Raw genomic sequence first — 20360 nt, 5'->3', positions numbered from 1 at the left:
CTAAAAGGAACTCATAGGAATTCAAGTATATTAAAACTTAGTATGTTTTATTAACTTTGTCCAATATTTTGTAGACTTAGATATAATTGAAAAATATTAAATCAAAAAAATTAAACAAGACAATTTAATTTCCCAAAGAATAAATATAAGCTAGAATCTTTTGAGTATTGATGGGACTTAGCAAGCATTCTAACATGTAAAATCAAAATACTCTTATATTTTAATACAAGTCCCAAAAGCTTTAATCATTTTAACTATCAAATATCTTAGGAAAATAAAGTTTATAAAATCAAAGGTGGTTTAGCTCATATACCTGTCATTACATATTTAATGTTGAAATGAGGAAAAACTACAAGTATTTTAAAATAATAAACTTTAGAAAAGTAGTTTTTGTCACAATCTTTTAACATAGCTGTGTAATCTTGCTATGTGAATAAGAGAACAAAAAAATGATATAAACTGAGTTCAGTCATTCAGCAAATTATTTATTGAGCACCTACTCTCTGCCAAGTACTGTTTGATGCTTTTGGGATATATCAGTTAAAACAAATAAAAAGCAAAGTTCCCTGCCCTGTTGGAACTTCCATATTCACAGGAGAGATAGATAGTAAGTGTAACAAGTAAAGCTATGTTTATTACTATGTTAGGAAATGATAAGGGCTATAAAAACATGGGGCATTGGGAAGAGGGGGGTGGGAGGTGTTACTCAAGCTGCAATTTAAATAAGGAGGTCAGGGTAAATCCTCATTGAGAAGGTAACATTTAAGCAAAGACTTGAAGGGAGTTTAGTCAAAAGAATAACTAGCTGAAGAACCCTAAAGGAGAGCGTTCAAGGTTAGAATGTGCCTACCAGACTTGAGGTACAGCGAAGAGACCAGTGTGCCTGGAGAGTAGTGAGCAAGGGGGAGAGTATTAGGTAAGAGGGTAGACAGGTAACAGGTAATTGGAATCCAGATTCTGTTCGGATTTTGGCTTTTATTCCGGAGTAAGATTGGTGTGCCATTGTACAGTTTTCAACAGAAGAGTGGTGTGACTCCGCTTATGATTTAGAAGAATCAGTTGGGTTTTTGTGTTGATAATTGACGACATGGAGGGCAGAAACAGACTATGTAAGAGTCTGTTGCATTAATCCAGACAAGAGATTATGGTGATTCAGACTAGAGTGAAAACAATGACAGTACACAAGTGGTTAAATTCAGAGTACATTTTGAAATCAGAGTTCATAGGATTTGCTGACAATTTGGATGTGGGGTGTGTGAGAAAGAGGGAGCTCAAGAATGATGACAAGGTTATTTGCATGAGCAATTGGAAGGGAATGGAGTTGCCACCAACTGAGATGAGGCTCAGGGCTGCATCCAAGTGGAACTGGTTTGAGGGATGGAGGCAGATGACAAGACTGGTTTTGGACATGGTAAATTTAGGATGCCAGATGGGCATTTGGACTGCAGCTATAAAGTTGGAAGTCATTAACATGTAGAGGATAGTAAACTTATCCTCATGGAACTAGATATAAATGATCTGGTAACTGGGCGTCAACAAGACAGGAAGGTAGCTGAAAACTAACTTTACCTATCACAACTTTGACTGGTACAAGCATTGCTGGTAATAACCCAGTTCTTCTGACCTAATTAGGGACCAAAAGCAATACTTTTCAGAGTTTTGGGGCTAATATATTCTTTATGAAATAATAGACATTCAAGAAATGTTTCTTTCCCTTTCATACATTTCATCATTTAAAGGACAAGGCAGCTTGGGGTGCCTGGGTGGCACAGTCAGTTGAGTGTCTGACCCTTGGTTTCAAGTTAAGTCATGATCTCTGTGTCATGAGATCGAGCCCCAAGATGGGCTCTGTGCTGAGCACAGAGTCTGCCTCAGATTATCTCAGGAGAGATTATCTCTCCTCTCCCTCTGCCCCTCCCACTCATGCTATGCTTTTTCCTCTCAAATAAATAAATCTTTAAAAATAAATAAAGGACAAGACAACTTAAATGTAATATGTCTGCATTCAGCCTCTTAACTCTTCAGTAGTGTTGGTTTGGGGGAAGTACGAATGAATTACATTCACCAGTCTTATTAGGAAATGTTAAGTAATTGGGCTACTAAAGCATAACACAAGATGTCGGATGCTATTTGGCTGAATGTGATAGTTGGGGAGAAAAGTCAAATGATAAAAACAGAAAACTAGTCTATATTCTCTTGGGCACTGGGAAATAATAGCACCAATGATATAGAATCTGCCAAACAAGTAAAATATTTAAGAACTTTAAGATTTTTATTTATTTATTTGACAGAGAAAGATCACAAGTAGGCAGAGAGGCAGGCAGAGAGAGAGGAGGAAGCAGGCTCCCTGCTGAACAGAGAGCCTGATGTGGGGCTCGATCCCAGGACCCTGAGACCATGACCTGAGACCATGACCTAAGCCGAAGGCAGAGGCTTTAACCCACTGAGCCACCCAGGCGCCGCAAGAACTTTAGATAGTAATGGGCACATTGGACTAACCTGAGCATGCCTTAAAAAATACTGATATCTGGTTCCTACCCCCAGACCTTCTGATTTATTTATCTCGTATGTGGAATCAAATGACAACAACAACAACAACAACATGAACTCATAGATGCAGAGAACAGTTGGTAGTTACTAGAGGTGGGGTAGGTGGCATGGGTAAAGGTGGTCAAAAGGTACAAACTTCCAGCTATAAAATAAATAAATTATGGGGTTTAATGTATTGGATGGTGACTGTAGTTAATACTGTATCATATATTTGTAAGTTGCGAAGAGATCTTAAAAGTTCTCATCACAAGAAAAGAAATTGTGTAACTATGTGTGGTGATGGATGTCAACCTGAAAAAAAAAAAAAGGAAAAGGTAAGGTCCTTAAGACAGCAGAGAATAAACAGAATAAATGAGCCCTCTCTAAATCATGCAAATAAATCCCTGGCATAATTTGTTGTTAGATGCATGGCAGCTGTTCACCTGATCATTTCTTTGTAGCATAAGTGGACTCAAATTGGAAACAGCTGTGATGTTATGGCAACTGTATTAGCTTGGAGTAAGAAGACTTGGTTTCACACCAGTTCTTTTGCTCATTAGCAGACTTAGGATGGCCAATTCCCTTAACCTTCTTGAAACTCCAATTTCTATCTCTGTAGAATGAGAATAACCAAATCTGTCTTGTGTGGTTATTATAAATATTTTAAAAAGCTAAATATGTGAAAGTAAATGATAAAGAACTATTTAAAGATATTAAAGAATTATTATACAAAAGGATTTTTCTTAACTTTAGAAGTCACATAACAGTATAAAATGCAATAATTTCCTAGAAGTGAACAGATTTTTTTTTCTGTATATTTTTTCTACCGCTTTAAAACATGGAACTCTGTATACAGTGGGTAACGAATGCTATTGAACTTATCATGATTTGGAGAGGAAGTGTTATTTTGTATTTATTTCCTATACAGTGTGTTAATATGTGAAAAACACAAACTTTGGACTCAGGCCTGGGTTTCAACACAGATATTGTCACTTACTAGAAAATTGGCATCAGTAGACATGTTCTAAGACTCAGGTTTCTTTTCTCTCTATATTGGGGATAATAAAATTTATTTTTCAGGGCAGGGTTACTGTGTGAGGTTCAAGTGTGAAGTGCCAAGTATAGTAGCTGGCACAAAAGTTGCAGGAAATGTTAATTCCATCCTTCCCTCTGAAAGTACAATAATCTAGGGATAGTAATTTAAAAATTTGAGTAGTAATAATTCCTCAATTGCTAAAAATTCTTAAATATTTTACTTGTTTGGCAGATTCTATATCATTTTAACTTTTTTTTAAGATTTTATTTATTTATTTGACAGACAGAGATCACAAGTAGGCAGAGAGGCAGACAGAGAGAGAGAGGGAAGCAGGATCCCCACTGAGCAGAGAGTCGGATGCAAGACTTGATCCCCAGACCCTGGGATCATGACCTGAGCCGAAGGCAGAGGCTTTAACCCACTGAGCCACCCAGGTGCCCCTCATTTTAACTTTTAAGTGCCCATTTCATCACCATGAATGCTTTCAGAAGCACTGCTTATTTTTTATGTTTTTTCAGATAATAGAAAAGTTTTACGTTTACACCATGGATAACGCCAAGGAGAAGAGTGGAAATTACAAAGATGATCTTCTGCTTAGAGTGGGGCTTAATGATAATAAAGCCGGAATGGAAGGATTAGATAAAGAGAAGATTAACAAAATTATAATGGAAGCCACAAAAGTAAGTTTCTTGTTTATTTTGCTATCACTAACTTAGTAGCTTTTTGCTTTCTGTTTAAAATAAAATCAGTAAGTTTTAAATATCTTTTTTTATTATAGTTTTTAACATTTTAATGTATTCTTATTAAAGCAAATGGGTATGGAATAATGTCCCTTCTGTTCTGTTACTCGTGCTTTTGCCATCCAATTTTCTGCCTCACCTACACATAATATGCATGTAAAAGCACAATAACATACATGTTCTTTTTTCATCCCTTTTCTTAATAAGAGAATATTGTAATTGTGTTTTTTGTTTTTGTTTCAATTAATGTAACTTGGAGGTCTTTCTATATAAGTAAAAATGTTCATTCTTTTTTATGCCTGCATGTGTGAATATAACAAAATTTATTGAACCAGTCAGAATGTTTAATTATGAACAGTTAAGTCATTTCTAGTCTTTTGTTTTTACCAGCAATACTACAGTGAATAAACTTGCATTTTATAACATTGTATGTGTGCAGGTAAAATGATAGGAGAGGTTCTAGAAGCGGAATTACCCTACCAAATACAGATAGCAAAAAAGGATATATATATGTGCAATTTTTATGATTTGGCCAGTTGCCTTCCATAATGGATGTATCAATTCAAATTTTCACTGCCAGTACATGACAGTATATTACCATGGTGCAACTGTGCCAGGATAGTGTGTAACTAAGCTTTTGGGTTTGCCAATCTTCAGTAATGTAGTGTAGCATTAATTTGCATTTCTCTTATGAAGAATGAGATAGTACATCTTTTCATATATTTAAAAAGCCACTTGTATTTTCCTTTTTTGCAAACTGTCTCTTCTTGTCCTTTGCACAGTCTTCCATTAGATTATTGTATATCTTTTGACTTTGCTTATGGTACTTTATCCCGTGCAGAAATTATTTTGTTCGCTTTTTTATACGTACTTGAATTAGTCAACTAACATAAGCTTTTCTCCAAGCTCCTAAATGTTTTCTTCTAACATTTTTTTGTTTCATTTGTATATTATGAACTATCCATGTAGAAAGGTGTAAAATTTAAGAGAATATCCTTATTCTTAAGAAATGCATGCTGATATTCACAGCAACTTACTTTTAAATGGTTTAGCCAAAAAGAGGAAGAGGAGCATGTATGTGTGTGTGTTTGTGTGTGTTTGTGTGTGTATGTGTGTGTGCATGTTTGTGCAAGTGCACATATAGGAGTGTGTGTATGTGCTTATACCTAGGAGTAGTGGGAGAAAGTAAACATAGCGGGAATCTAGGTGAGGACATATGGATGTTTAGTCTACTGTTCTTTCAGCTGTTGGAAAATTTGGAAATTCCAAAGTAAAAAGTTGAGGGGAAGATAATATTTTAAGTGTTTAACATAGAGATATATTTTAAAAGTAAAAGAATTGAGATGAAGTAAGCAAACAAAATATATGGGCTCCGGATCTTAGTTTGAACAAATATTTTTGGAACATTTAAGGGAATTTGGATATTGAGAGTGTACTATATAGTATTAAGGAATTATTGTCAATTTTATTAACTGTGAAAATGCTATTATGATTACAAAATGGCCTTATATTTATTTTTTTAAATTTAAAAAATTTGGCGAGGGGAGAGAAAGAGCACAGGTGAACAGTGGGGAGGGGCAGAAAGAAGGGAAAGAGAGAGAATCTCTAAGCTGGCTCCATGCCTGACTTGGAGTCCAACACGGGGATCGATCTCAGGACCCTGAGATCATGACCTGAGCTGAAATCAGTTTAACCAACAGCCACCCAGATGCCCCACAATGACCTTATTTTTAAAGATACATAATAAAATAGGGGCGCCTGGGTGGCTCAGTGGGTTAAGCCTCTGCCTTAGGCTCAAGTCATGATCCCAGGACCCTGGGATCAAGCCCCACATCAGGCTCTCTGCTCAGCAGGGAGTCTGCTTCCCCTTCCCCTGCCTGCCTCTCTGCCTACTTGTGATCTCTGTCAAATAAATAAATAAAATATTAAAAAATACATAATAAAATACTGTATAGAATAGCTAAATGTCATTATATCTGTAATTTACTTTAAAACAGTTCAGTTAAAAAATCAATGAAGGAAATTAGGCAAAATGTTAGTTGTGAAATCTCAGTGATAGTTTTATATATTTGTTTACTACTCTGTTTCTGTTTGAGGCTTTTGTGAAATTTTGACCATAAAACTTAAAAATAGGAATAAAACCTATGCTGTTAATTTTCATGTTAAGAAATATAATATTTAAATGACCCTAAATTTCCCTATCTTTCCTCTCTCTTCTCTGTTTCCCAGTAATACTTACTAAATAGTTCATCCTTTTCTTACTGATCTGCAGTGCTTTCTTCTATTCTACTGGATTATTTGTTTTTATATCTTTATGAAATGATCTTAATTACAGAACTTTATAATATTATTATTTATAATAATATTATTATTTATAATAAGTCTTGATAACAGCTAGGTCAAGTTCTTTTTTTGCTCTTTGTTCTTTTTCAAGAGTATTTAGATATTTTCAAAACTTTGCTCTACCACATAAACCGTGTGGGGGTTAGGATCACTTACCCTTCCCCCCCCACACACACACAGTTGAAAACCCATGTACAACTTTTGACTCCTTCAAAATTAACTGCTAATAGTCTACTGTTGCCTGGAAGCTTTACCAGTAACATAAACAGTTGGTTAACACAAAATTTGTATATTATATGTATTACATATTATAATAAAGTAAGCTAGAGAAAAGAAAATATTATTAAGAAATCTTAGAAGGGAAAATACATTTATAGTACTACACTATATTTATTGAAAAAAATCCATGTATAAGTGGACCTGTGAGGTTCAACTGTATATATATATGAATCATAGAACAGTATACACATATCATCTGATTGACATGATATGCCTTACATATATTTATCTATTTATATATTAAATTATTTATATTATTAAAATATAGAATTTATGATTAAATTAATATAAATAAATTACATGTTAATATATTAAAGAATACATTTTATGTAATATTATTTCTCTAATGTCATGGGATAGGAAGTTCATCATAAATATCTTCTTTAATGGATATTATCTAATTATTACTGCTTCACAGCAATGTAGTTTACTTCTTTAAATCTTTTATTAGAAAATTTTAAACATACACAAAATTAGAATATTAAAGTGAATTCCTGGGTAATAACCACCCACCATCAATAGTTAATCAACATTTTTGTAAATATTCCTTTATCTATGTTACCCTCCCTACTGAATTTTGGAGGTAGAGATTGGAGTATTTTATTTATTTTTTTTTAGATTTTATTTATTTATTTATTTGTCAGAGAGAGAGAGAGAGAGAGTGCACAAGCAGGCAGAGTGGCAGGCAGAGGTGGAGAGAAGCAGTCTCCCTGCCAAGCAAGGAGCCCCATGTAGGACTCAGTCGCAGGACCCTGGGATCATGACCTGAGCCAAAGGCAGTGGCTTAACCAACTGACCACCCAGTTGTCCCGAGATTGGAGTATTTTAAAACAAATCCCAATAAATTAGACAAATTTCAAGAAATTTATAATTTTTCCAAAACTGACTTAAGAAAATATGGAAAATTTAATAGACCTTTAATAAGGAAATAAATTTAGTAATTAAAAATCTTCTCTGTACCTCCCCTAGCAAAAAAAACTGAGTCACAATGGCTTCAGTGATGAATTTTACCTGACATTTAAAGAAGAAATAATACCAGTATTCCACAAGCCCTTCCAGAAAATAAAGAAGGATATAACGCTTCCAGACTCATTCTATGAGACCAGTATCACCTTGACACTATACCCAGACAAGCAGAAGATTATAGATCATAAATGTAAAATATTTTATAACATTTTATAATATCATATAATATTTATATATACTATATTATATAATAATATAAAACTCCTCAACAAAACGTTAGCAAACTGAATTCAACAATATAAAAGAAAGATTATATACCATGGCCAAATGGGATGTATTCCAGGAATGTACTTTCTCCTAGAATCAGGGACAAGTCAAAGGTACCCACTCTCATGTCTTCTATGCAACATAGTCCTGAAAGTTCTAGCCAGTGTAGGTAGGCAATGAAAAGAAGTAAAAAGCATTTAGATTGGAAAGAAAGAACTAAAACTATCTCTTCACAAATAACATGATGTTATATATAAAAACTCTTAAGGAATTTCAAAAGGAATGCAACAGCTTTACCATGAAAATTACAAAAATTCATTGAGGGCAGATAAGGATTTAAAAAATGGAGAGACTCTGGGGCGCTTGGGTGGCTTGCTCAGTTGTTAAGTGTCTGCTTTGTCTCAGGTCATGATCCTAGGGTCCTGGGATCTAGCCCCACATCAGGCTCCTTGCTCAGCGGGAAACCTGCTTCTTCCTCTCCCACCCCCCCTGCTTGTGTTACCTCCCTCTCTCGCTGTGTCTCTCTCTGTCAAATAAATAAATAAAATCTTAAAAAAAAAAATGGAGACATTACATGTTCAAGAATGAGAAGATTTAATACTGTTAAGAGGATAGTTCTCCCCAAATTGATCTGCAGATTCAATGTAATTCCCCATCCAAATTCCAGGGGCTTTTTTTTTCCCCCTGCAGAAATTGATTAACAGACCCTAAAATTTATGTGAAAATGGAAAAACATGTAAAATAGTCCAAACTGGAGTGCCCAAACTGGGTGGCTCAGTTGGTTAGGCCTCTGCCTTTGGTTGGGGTCATGGTTCTAGAGTCCTGGGATCAAGCATTGGGCTCCCTGCTCATTGGGGAGCCTGCTTCCCCCTTTCCATCTGCGCTCTCCCTGCTTGTGATTTCTCTCTCTCTCTCTCTCCCTCTCTCTAGTAAATAAATAAAATCTTTAAAAACAAAATAAAATAAAATAGTTTTGAAAAGGAAAAACATGGAGGTCTTTGACCTTCCTGTTTTAGAATTTACTATAAAGCTATAGTTATCAAGACAGTGTGGTACTGCCATAAGCTTAGACATATTGAACAATGGAGCAGAAGTAAGAGTCCAGAAGTAAATCTTTGTATTGATACTTTATTGATTTTTGACAAAAGTACCAAAGCAGAAGGATAGTCTGTTCAGCAAATAATCCTGGGACAACTGGATATCCACATGCAAAAAAGATTAACTGAGACCCTCGGTTCCTATTATACACAAATTGAACTCAAAATTGAGTGAAATGTAAGAGCTCATATGGTAAAAACTTCTAGAAGATAGGAGAAAATCTTTGAGACATTTGGTTAGACAAATGTTTCTTGTCTAGACAAGCATTTCTTAGGTACAACACCAGAAGCGCCGTCAATAAAAGAAAAAGTTGACAAGTTAGACCTCATCAAATTTCAAAACTTTTGCACCTCAAAGGCACAATTAAAAAAGAAAATGATAAGCAACATACTAGTATAAAATATTTGCAAAATATTTATCTGATAAAGGATTTATATCCAGAATATACAGAGAATTCTTATAAATTATTAATAAGACAACCTAATAAAAAATGGGCAAAAGATATAAATAGACATTTCACCAAAGAGATAAGAATGGCTCCTAAGCACATGAAAAGATGTTCAGCATCATTAGTCATCAGGGAAATGCAGATTAAAACCACATTGAGGGAGTGCCTGGGTGGCTCAGTGGGTTTAAAGCCTCTGCCTTCGGTCATGGGATCAAGCCCCGCATCGGGCTCTCTGCTCGGCAGCAAGCCTGCTTCCTCCTCTCTCTCTTTGCCTGCCTCTCTGCCTACTTGTGATCTCTGTCTGTCAAATAAATAAATAAAATCTTAAAAAAAAAAAAACCCACATTGAGGTGCCATTCACACTACTGTAGTCTAGAATGGCTATGAGACAGACAATAACAAATGTTGATAAGGATATGGAAAAACTGGAACCTTCATACATTGCTGATGGGATTGTAAAAACGGTTCAGCCACTTTGGAAAAGAGTTCTGACAGTTCCTCAAAAGGTTTAGCATGCAGAGATTCCACTCCTGGGTACCTATGGAAAGTGAAAACATGTCCATGCAAAAATGTGTATATGAATGTTCATTGCAGCATTTTTCATTAAAGCCATAAAGTAAAAATAATCTGAATTTCCATCAACCTGATGAGTGGATAGAATTAGATGTTGTGTTTAGTGATGGGATGATAGGTAATTTTCTAAGAGTGATTGTCTACATTTTCTTTAATGGATAACGTTAAAATTTTTTAAATCCTTTATTTTTAAAATTTTTTATTATTATTATTTTTAGAAAAGGTGGGGGTAGGGGAGAGAATCTTAGCAGGCTTCATGCCCAGCGCAGAACCCAACACAGGGCTCGATTTCACAACCCTGATTTCACAACCCTTTCGGCTCAGGTCCGAAATCAAGCGTCGGATGCTTAACCCACTAAGCCACGCAGGCGCCCCTTAAGTACTTTTTAAGTAAAAGTGAAGAAGATAGCTGATGACCCAAATGACTAAGGCCTTGGATATGCCCCATGGATCCTGTCTAGGACACATTGTTATTTTTGGAGTAACATATCCATACTCATCTCAAAGAGTTTGTACTTATAAATACTGCTTCAACAATTCTAGGTAACTATAAATTCATTTTGCAGGCAAGGAAATTGAGACATAGAAAGATTAAGTAGTTTTAGGATTCCCGGGAAGTTCCTAGTTAGTAGTTCCTAGTAAGTAGTGGTACTAAGTTTTGAATTTAGTTATTCTGATTCTAGTCTGTACGGCAGTGATGCTTTCCGTCTGACTCTTTTCTTATGCTTTGTTTCTTTTTCTTACATAGGGGTCCAGATTTTATGGAAATGAGCTCAAGAAAGAAAAGCAAGTCAACCAACGAATTGAAAATATGATGCAACAAAAAGCTCAAATTACCAGCCAACAGCTAAGGAAAGCACAATTACAGGTATTAATTTAATTGTTAAATGAAGTGGAAGCTGGTAGAATAGTAATTGATAGTTAAAATGCGTCATGGTCAAGTCGTAACTGACAACAAGGTAATATGTAAATGTTCATTGCATTGTAAGGGATAAAATTTAACAGAGGCTTATACTTTGTTAAATATTGCTCTACTCTTTTATATCAAGACCCCATACCAAGGCGTTGTCACCTCCATTATACAGAAAAGTAAATGGAGCCTTAGGGTAAATAACTTGCCTAGCTTCAGAGCTAGATTTAATCCAAAACTTGTGGTTCTTTTTTATTATATACATATTTTGTAGCTAGAAAAAGGCTACAGGATAAATGTGGCATGTTTTCTTCAATGCCGATTTTACAAAAATGATCTGGAAGAACATGTCAACTAATTAAATTAGAAATTTAAAACATAATTGTGTTGTACTGAAACTAGAGTAGAATGCCAAATGTACATGAATTTTTAAGATAGAACACCAGACTTCTAAAAATTTGGAGGCTTTTGGCTTTTCCACCATCTCTGGGAAATAAATACTCAAGAGTTTCCTCTGGTATTTAAAACTTTTGGGAGGAAGGTTTGAGTAGGGCAAAGCTGCAGGGCATTGTGTAGTAGATGGAGAACCCAAAGTAGTCAAGCTTCTGCTATTAAAACTAAAGTTTACTTTTATTTTTTTATTTTTTTAATAAAGTTTACTTTTATTTTATTATTTTCCATTATGTGGTGTGTATTTCCAATCATAAATAACAATAAACCTAGTTATACATATATTACTCTTTCAATAGGCTTTCTTTCTAATTGTATCTGTCACGTAATATTACGTGGTATAAAGTTTACTTTTAAAGACAGTTTTTAGGGGTGCCTGGGTGGCTCAGTGGGTTCAAGCCTCTGCCTTTTGCTCAGGCCATGATCCCAGGACCCTGGGACCGAACCCCACATTGATCCCCATATCGAGCCCTGCACTGGGCCCTGGGATCGAGCCCCGCATTGGGCTTTCTGCTCAGCAGGCAGCCTGCTTCCCCCTCTCTCTCTCTGCCTGCCTCTCTGCCTGCTTGTGATCTCTGTCAAATAGATAGATAAATAAAATATTTTTTTAAAAAGACAGTTTTTGCCCTCTATCAAAATTTGATTCGATTTAACAAACCACTTTAGACCATTAATAATGATAAAATTATATTAATATTTTGCAGCAATTCTTCTCATGATAGAGTTCAGAAATCATAAATTTTATGTCTTTTTAATCAAACTATGTGTCATTTTTTTCATATATACTCTCCTAGAGTGCAAGCTAATTTTTTATCTTATGTGTTAAGTGGTCTGCTATCATGACAAAAGATCACTTGCCTCAGTCTTTCAAATCATCATTTAGTGCATCATTTTAAAGCTCTCTTTGTGCTTTAGTCATTTTTAGTGTTCTGCTATATGGAGGTACCAGAATTTATTTACCTTATCCCACCAGGGTTTCAGTTTTTTTGTTTTATATATAACCTTGTGATAATCATTCTTATCTATATATGTTTGCACTCTTGTCCTGTTATTTTCACCAAAGATGGTACAGTTTTACATTTTCGACATACTTGTTTTTAAAACTAGATTTTATTGATTTTATCAGTCTCTTAGTTTTTTCTTGTAGTGTCCAAATATTATTCCATGGTTATTTTAATGTGTCCTTCTTAGATAATAAAAGAGAAAGCTTATGTTCTCTCATATTAGCCATTAATATTTCATTCTTATTGGAATTGCCTTTTTTATTCTATTAGTATATAGGCTAAGTTGCTGGCTCAAGAGACTCCAAAATACAACGGTTCAAATCAGATAAGAGTTCATTTGTTTCTCATGTAATAGTAAGTAGTCCCAACTGATTGGGTGGTTCTGCTCACCATAGTAATTTTGGGACCTGGTTCCACATCAGGTTGTTCTAACCCTAAGTGTTATTTATCCTTAACCTGGATTGACAGAATGGGATTATCTCTAGTCTATATTTCAGCCCCCAGTAAGGAAGAAAGAGTGAGGGGAAAAAAAAATGAAAGGCGAGTAATTTGCTATTCAACAAGTGAAAGAGAAGTTGCATATATTACGTCAGCTCACATTCTTTTGACAAGAATTTAAGTTTCATGGCCACACCTAACTGCAGGAGAAGCTGTACAGAATATTTTCCAGCTGGGTGGCCATATGCCCAGATATAAATCTATTACGATGAAAACAAGAGAGAATGGATTTGGGGGTTCAACTAGCAGTCTAAAATAGTATCCTCTGCCTGCATTTCTAGAGGAGTTTATGTATTTTTCTCTTGATTAATACATCTTATAAATTAAAGATTTTTTTCCTCTGCCATTTGCTGTAAATATTTCCCCAATATGTTGTTTGCCTTTTAATCATGCAGGGTTTTTTTTTTTCCCTGTACAGTTTTAAATGTTTATGTAATCAAAACAGCAGTATTGAAAATTTTTTTTTCTTGGCTTTTGTATTGAAAGCATAGAAAGTTATTCCTTACAAACAAGCCTATAGGTTCTTTTTGTATTTTTATAGATTTTGCTTGTTTTTAGTCCATTTTGAGTTTGTTTTTTGTTTTGTTTTAGAGGTAAAGAGAGGGAGAGGGGAGGGGTGAAGGATAGAGGGAGAGAGAGAGAGAGAGAATCTTAAGCAGGCTTTCTGCCTAGAATAGCGACTGAGACATGGGGCTCGATCTCATGCCCCTGAGATCATAACCTGAGCCAAAATCAAGAGTTGGAGGCTTAACTGACGGAGCCACCCAAGCCCACCTAGAATTTGTTTTAATGTAAGGTGTTAAGTACTTTTTTTCTTAAATGGTGAATATTACATTTTCCCTAATAGTATCATTTTTTCTAAATGGTGATTCATTTGTCCCAACGGAATTTATTGAATCTTGAGTCCTTTCTCCACTGAATTGATATGAGGCACTCCTATATACGAAATTCTCATTGTATTTGGATTTGTTTCTGGATTCTTTCTCTTATTCAATTGAATCTTTTCCTATATCAGTACCATGCAATTTTAGTTATTCAATGATAATAATATACTTTAATATTCTCCTTCACTACCATTCTTTAAAAATTTTTTTCTCATACGTTGTTTCTTTCGAATAAATTTGAACATCATTTCAACAAGGTAATATTCCATCTGTCTATAATATTGTTTTTAAATTGATATTAATTCTTGGCAATTTATTTTTAGAACTTCTTTTTGGTAAGTTTTATTGATCTATACAAATATCAGTAATAAAGTTTTAAAGATAAAATGCATATGAATCATGCAATAAAATAACTTTTTGCTATTGACTCTTTTTAAAGCTCATATCCTTAAATATACTAATAATTTGAAGGATTAGAAAATACCTTATACTGTATAACAGATCTTCACATTTTGTTACAATTTTAGTTGACTATTTCTGGGGAGACTCTCTGACATCTTTTGCAAAGGGAGTGGCAGGAAATATGTTCTATGTTGATTGTTAAATTGTTTCATTTGTTGAACTTCCTTTAAAAGAAATTGTATAAATGGGAGAGGATTAAGGAAATCCTAAGGAATCGAAAAGATCTGAGAGAAAGAGGGGTTTTCATGGGAAATGCATTCTATTATAGAGTCATGCAGTTTCCAAATAATAGATTTTATTATGTGTGTTGTGGTGGTAGGAACTATTATTGCTAGTCAAGATGTGGTAACTAACCTCTGTTGGCATGAACTCCCACAGTTTATTCAGAACCTATTCTCCTCTCCGCCCTACCCTCATTAGACTTGCTAAAGATGCAATCATTTTTATAGGGGCCAAAACATCTTGTTATAACATGGGTTCATAAATTGAATAGATAACCATCCATGTTGTATTAAATGGCAACTACGCAGCAAATCAGTGCATTTTGACCACTTTAACAGTTGGTTCTATGAACTCAGTTTTCCTGAACAATTTTTAGGATAATTATAAGTTAAAGTGAAAAACAATATTTCTGAAATGATCTCCTGAATGTAATAAAAAAGGGGATTTTAAAAAAGTAAATAAAACATAATGTTGATATAAAACACACTATTGGAACTTGGTTTGAAGTTATTTCAGTGTTAAAGACTTTATAAGATCCATTTTAGGGAAGCATCATAAAATAATGGAAACAGCACAGCCTTTGGAGTAACTTGCTTTACAAGTCTACTGCTAAGATTTTCCAGCTGTGTGGCTTAAGACAGATTACTGCATCTTACTGAGGTTTAGTTTTCTCCTCTCTAAAATGAGAATAATAATTAACAACTCAGAATTATTTTGACCACTAAATGAGTTAACATAAGAAGTTAACAATAAGAAGTACTTAACATATTGTATAACACATATGATACACTCAATAAATGTCACTTCTATTTCTAAAATTATAGGTTATATATAAGCCCTTTCCCTATCCCTGGGTAACTACATTACATGAGTACCCCTTTTAATTCTTTAACCTTTGGGGGTTGGTTTCATCCAAATTTACAAACAAAGTAAGAATGAGGGTTAACTTGCCCATTATCATGTAACTAATAAGTGGCAGAGCTGAAACCCACAAGAAGCTCTTATTCTTAACCATGGTTCTGAACTGTGGCAAAAGGGATAACATACATGTTAGAGGCTCAGATCAGAACTTGGAAGTCATCTGGAAGGGAAAATGGGAGAAAGGAAAACATTAATGAAGATTTCAGTAGAAGAAATTTGAAAAAAGCAGGGTGGTGTGCATTTGGTAGATGCAGAGGAAAAAGTGTTTAGACAAGGGTGACTAATGAGAGTAGAGGAAAATGGAATGTGTGAGTCACTCAGTGGGGAGGTTTCCTTTTGGCAACTGTACTTGCACTTTAAGCACAGAAAAGATAATAGATTGCTGAAGAAACTGTCACAGAATTATTGTATGGGCTAAGGAGAACTTTTTTCCATTTGGTTTGCTTTCTATTTATTATCTTTTTCCTTTCTAGTATTTCTGGGTTAAGGTACTTCAAATGCTGCTCCCTTATTCTGCTCCCTTATTCTCAATTGACTAATATTTTCTGGATTAACATATAGTAGTTTTTAATCCACCCTTGTTTTCATTAGTCTCCATGATTTGTTTACATCTTTTTTTTTTTTTTTTAATGTCAGGATGCTATCCTCTAATTTACAATTGAGGTACTGGAAAAAGTAGTTGTTTTGAATCTAGATGATAGTTTGGAGTAATGTTGAAAAGTTCCATTTATTAAGAGTGGTGTCTCACTGCATGAGACCAACCTTCTCCAAAATTTTTCTAGCCATACTACCTTCTCTTTCTGAAGCATAAATATATATATATAATTATATTATATATAAATATATAGAATATATATATATTCTACGAGTCTCACCTCCTTCTGTCTGATAAGGAAAGAATTTAAAGGCAAATGAGGTCCTTTTCCTGGTGGAACTCATAATTTAGTATCTAATACAGTAAGTGCATAGTAAGAGCAGGAAAACAAGTAAAGAACATTGAATTCTGTGGCATGGAGGACAGAGATGTAATTCAGCTACAGAGGGATATCTAGCTGACCCTTCAAGACTTTATGAAAGAACTCAGACGGGCATTGTAGACAGAGGAACAGCCTGAAGAAGGCACCAAGCACCCCAGGCTATTCATGAGTTACAGCCTAAACAGGAGCAGACCTTCTAGGGGCTCACTGTGGCTACTGGAGACAAATAGGATTCAGGGTGTTTATTTCTAAAAGAGAAGTTGCAGGCTTAACCTGCAGCTAGTGGGAAGCTAGTTCCACTATAATGCTAAGAAGGAAGGCCATGAAAAAAAAAATGTGCAGAATGGAAGCAAGGTTGAAGTCCAACAAAGAGAAACAGCCAAATTGTACCCCTGTAACTCTCCACTTTTGAGAAAACCTGCTATAGAGATCGCCACATAATGGAAATTGCTTTCATTCCAGAGCTTACCCCACTTGCTTATATATCTGACTCTCTTCCCCTCCGTTTTTTATTGTTTTGCTATACAGCTGTCCATTGATCCTTTAGTCATAGATTACATTCATTAAACTTGTACCATGTGCCAGCCACTTTGCCGTGCTCTTTCTATATTACAACTTATTCAAAGTGATCATAGATCAAAATGGTCATACAGCCAGCCACACTTGGCTGTAGGGAAAGCTGTGAAACATATTTAGCTTCTTCAGTCTCTAGAGTAGAGGCCACAAAAAAGGAACACTTGAAAATGTGTTTGTCTGTCACATAAACCCTTTTCTTACTGCCCTACTTTGGTTATTTTTACTTCCTTTCATTTCCCTTTCTTCTTATCAATCCAGTGCTTTCTCACTAGAGAAATAAAAAGTGCTTTAAAGATTAAGTTTCTTCACTGTTATATTTGACATATAAATTGAAGTGTTTCATGAAAGAATAAATTATAGCTTGAATTTTCAATTTTGATTTGTATTGACTAACGGTTACCAAATTTTAGCCCCATAAAGGCAGTTCTACAGAGGGAATGTTTTTACATTGTGGTTGGTATATTCACTTTTACGATACTATTCAGCATGAAGATAATATGCCAAAGAAGTATATAATCTTTCATTGTACATCCTTTGTTTCTATTTTGTTATGAGTCAAATGAGAGTTGTTTATTTTACCTAAACAGAAGCTTTTATTTACAATAAGTTGGTCTTCAGATTTATAAAGCAGAATCATTTGATAACAATCAGTTGGAATAGTTCATTTATTCATAAATATTAAGTACCTGTAATGTGATTGTAATTATTGAGAGATTAAAGTGTTAGTAGTACATGATATTTGAGATTTGACTGTATGTCTTAATGAAAATAGAAGAAATTATCAGACTTAATAAAAAATAGTCAAGTATACATAGATAGGTGGGTGGTTGGGTGGATGGATGAATGGGTAGATAGACAGGCAGAGACAGATACCTACTAAAAGGGAGATTAATGTTATGACTGGTGCTATTTCAATAGCATGTTGATTCAAAATGTGTTAATTTTTTAAAAATTAAGGTTGACAGATTTGCAATGGAATTGGAACAGAGCCGGGATCTGAACAATACTATAGTACACATTGATATGGATGCTTTCTATGCAGCTGTAGAAATGAGGGACAATCCAGAATTGAAGGATAAACCCATTGCTGTAGGATCAATGAGTATGTTGGTAAGTAGGTAAAGATCAAAGGCAAAAAGGAAATTTCATAACATATTTGAGTAAGCCTTAGTGGTTCATGAAGGGAGAAGCCTTTAGTAAGCTCTACAAGTTTGCTGGGCATTTTCCTTTGTGCTTTATATGTGCTCAATTACTGAATCCTTTCAACATCTCTTGAGGTACAAATTTTTATTTCCATTTAACGACAAAAAACTAACTCAGAGAGGTGCTTAAAAACTTCCCCAAAGTTACAAGCCTGGTGAGTAGTAGAGTGGCATTATATCTTTCTATTGCAAGCTGTATTTTTTCTTAAGTAACTGTTTCAGTAGAAGAGAATTGGAGATGAAAGAAAAGAAGTGTTACCCTAAAGCAGGTTTGCAAACAATGGCTTGCAGGCCAAATCTAGTCTTTTTTTGTAAATAAAATTTTATTGGAACACAGTCACACCCATTTGTTTGTTGTTGTATTAAAAGAGCAGAGTTGAGTAGCTGCAACAGAGACTATATGATCTGCAAAGCTCAAAGTAATTACTATCTGGATATTTACAGAAAAGTTTTGCCAACTTTAGTTCTAGGGTAATATATTTTATTAGAATACTGCTGTAATTAATTCTTCCCATGACTTGGAACCTTTGCTTTTCTGATTACCATGTTGCTCTTCCTTATCACCACCAAAAAGTAAAGATGACCAGGATTGCTATATGTGGCTAAAAATGTATGGGGAACTAATAATAGCCCCTGGAATAGATGGATTTTGGTATTAAAAAACATATAAGAGAAACAAGGAGAGTTCTTTCCTGTTCCTAACCCCTTCCAATGCTTTAGACAGCTATAAACCTAATTCCTACTGAGTTACTATTTTATTATAAAACTATAATCTATTTGTTCATCATCTCTGCTCCCATAGGTATGCCGGCAGCTAACAATCCAGGTTCTAAAACAATGTTTACTGAAAGACACTCCCCTTTCCTACAAATCATCAGCTGATATTTGAAAAAATGTATTTAGTCTTCTTAAAAATATATATCACCGGGGCGCCTGGGTGGCTGAGTGGGTTAAAGCCTCTGCCTTCGGCTCGGGTCATGATCCCACGGTCCTGGGATGGAGCCCCGCATCGGACTCTCTGCTCTGCTGGGAGCCTGCTTCCTCCCCCTTCTCTGCCTGCTTCTCTGCCTACTTGTGATCTCTGTCTGTCAAATAAATAAATAAAAATTCTAAAAAAAAAAAAAAAAGAATATATATCACCGGGCGCCTGGGTGGCTCAGTTGTTAAGCATCTGCTTTCGGCTCGGGTCATGATCCCAGGGTCCTGGGATCGAGTACCACATCAGGCTCCCTGCTCTGCAGGAAGCCCACTTCTCCCTCTCCCACTCCCTATGCTTGTGTTCCCTCTCTCACTGTCTCTCTTTCTGTCAAATAAATGAATAAGATCTTTAAAAACAAACAAAAAGAATATGTATCACCGTATATTTATGTGAAATTATCTCTGTGTACATATGTATATATTTTAAAGCTAAACCCACTGCTAGATCTGCAAAATATTTTTCTTCCTATGAATTATATCCTCCTAAAAATTGATTATTATTTCCAAATTCAAAATGATTATTTGCCATATTTAAACAAAGATCACCCCTTTTGTATACTCAACTAATAGACTTCATTTCTAATGAGATTTGGAATAAATTTGCTTTTGTTCTATTAAATTCATAAAAGTGTATTTACAAATTAATGATAGTGATGGTATATGTTTGATTATCTTAGTCTATTACAGTCAGAATTCTTTTTTTTTTAGAAGATTTTATTTATTGATTTATTTGACAGAGACAGGGAGAGAGGGAATGGGAGAGTGGGAAAGGGAGAGTGGGAAAGGGAGAAGCAAGTTTCCCGCCAAGCAGGGGGCCTGATGTGGGGCTCGATCCCAGGACCCCAGGATCATGACCCAAGCAGAAGGCAGACGCTTAACCAACTCAGCCACCCAGGCGCCCCCAGAATTCTTTTTTGAATAATTTGATGGATCTTCAAAGTATTCTAAGTTAGTACTCATAGTCAAAACATAGACCCTTAGCAGTTATTTATTGCTG

The 20360-nt window shown here is 34.9% G+C and overlaps 1 protein-coding gene across 1 annotated transcript in view; it reads left to right on the top strand.

Moving 5' to 3' along the window:
- POLK (DNA polymerase kappa) overlaps positions 1-20360 on the top strand; it is a 67284-nt gene that overhangs the window by 19705 nt on the left and 27219 nt on the right. Inside the window, exons 3-5 of the mRNA XM_080803578.1 lie at positions 4084-4245; positions 11028-11147; positions 18141-18293. Of these exons, the coding sequence (XP_080659704.1) occupies positions 4111-4245; positions 11028-11147; positions 18141-18293 (408 nt within the window). The 5' untranslated portion in view covers positions 4084-4110. The remainder of the gene's footprint in view (positions 1-4083; positions 4246-11027; positions 11148-18140; positions 18294-20360) is intronic.

Source organism: Martes martes (genome assembly GCF_963455335.1).
Source record: "Martes martes genome assembly, chromosome: 5".
Taxonomy (NCBI): domain Eukaryota; kingdom Metazoa; phylum Chordata; class Mammalia; order Carnivora; family Mustelidae; genus Martes; species Martes martes.
This window is presented reverse-complemented; position numbering and strand designations above follow the sequence as displayed.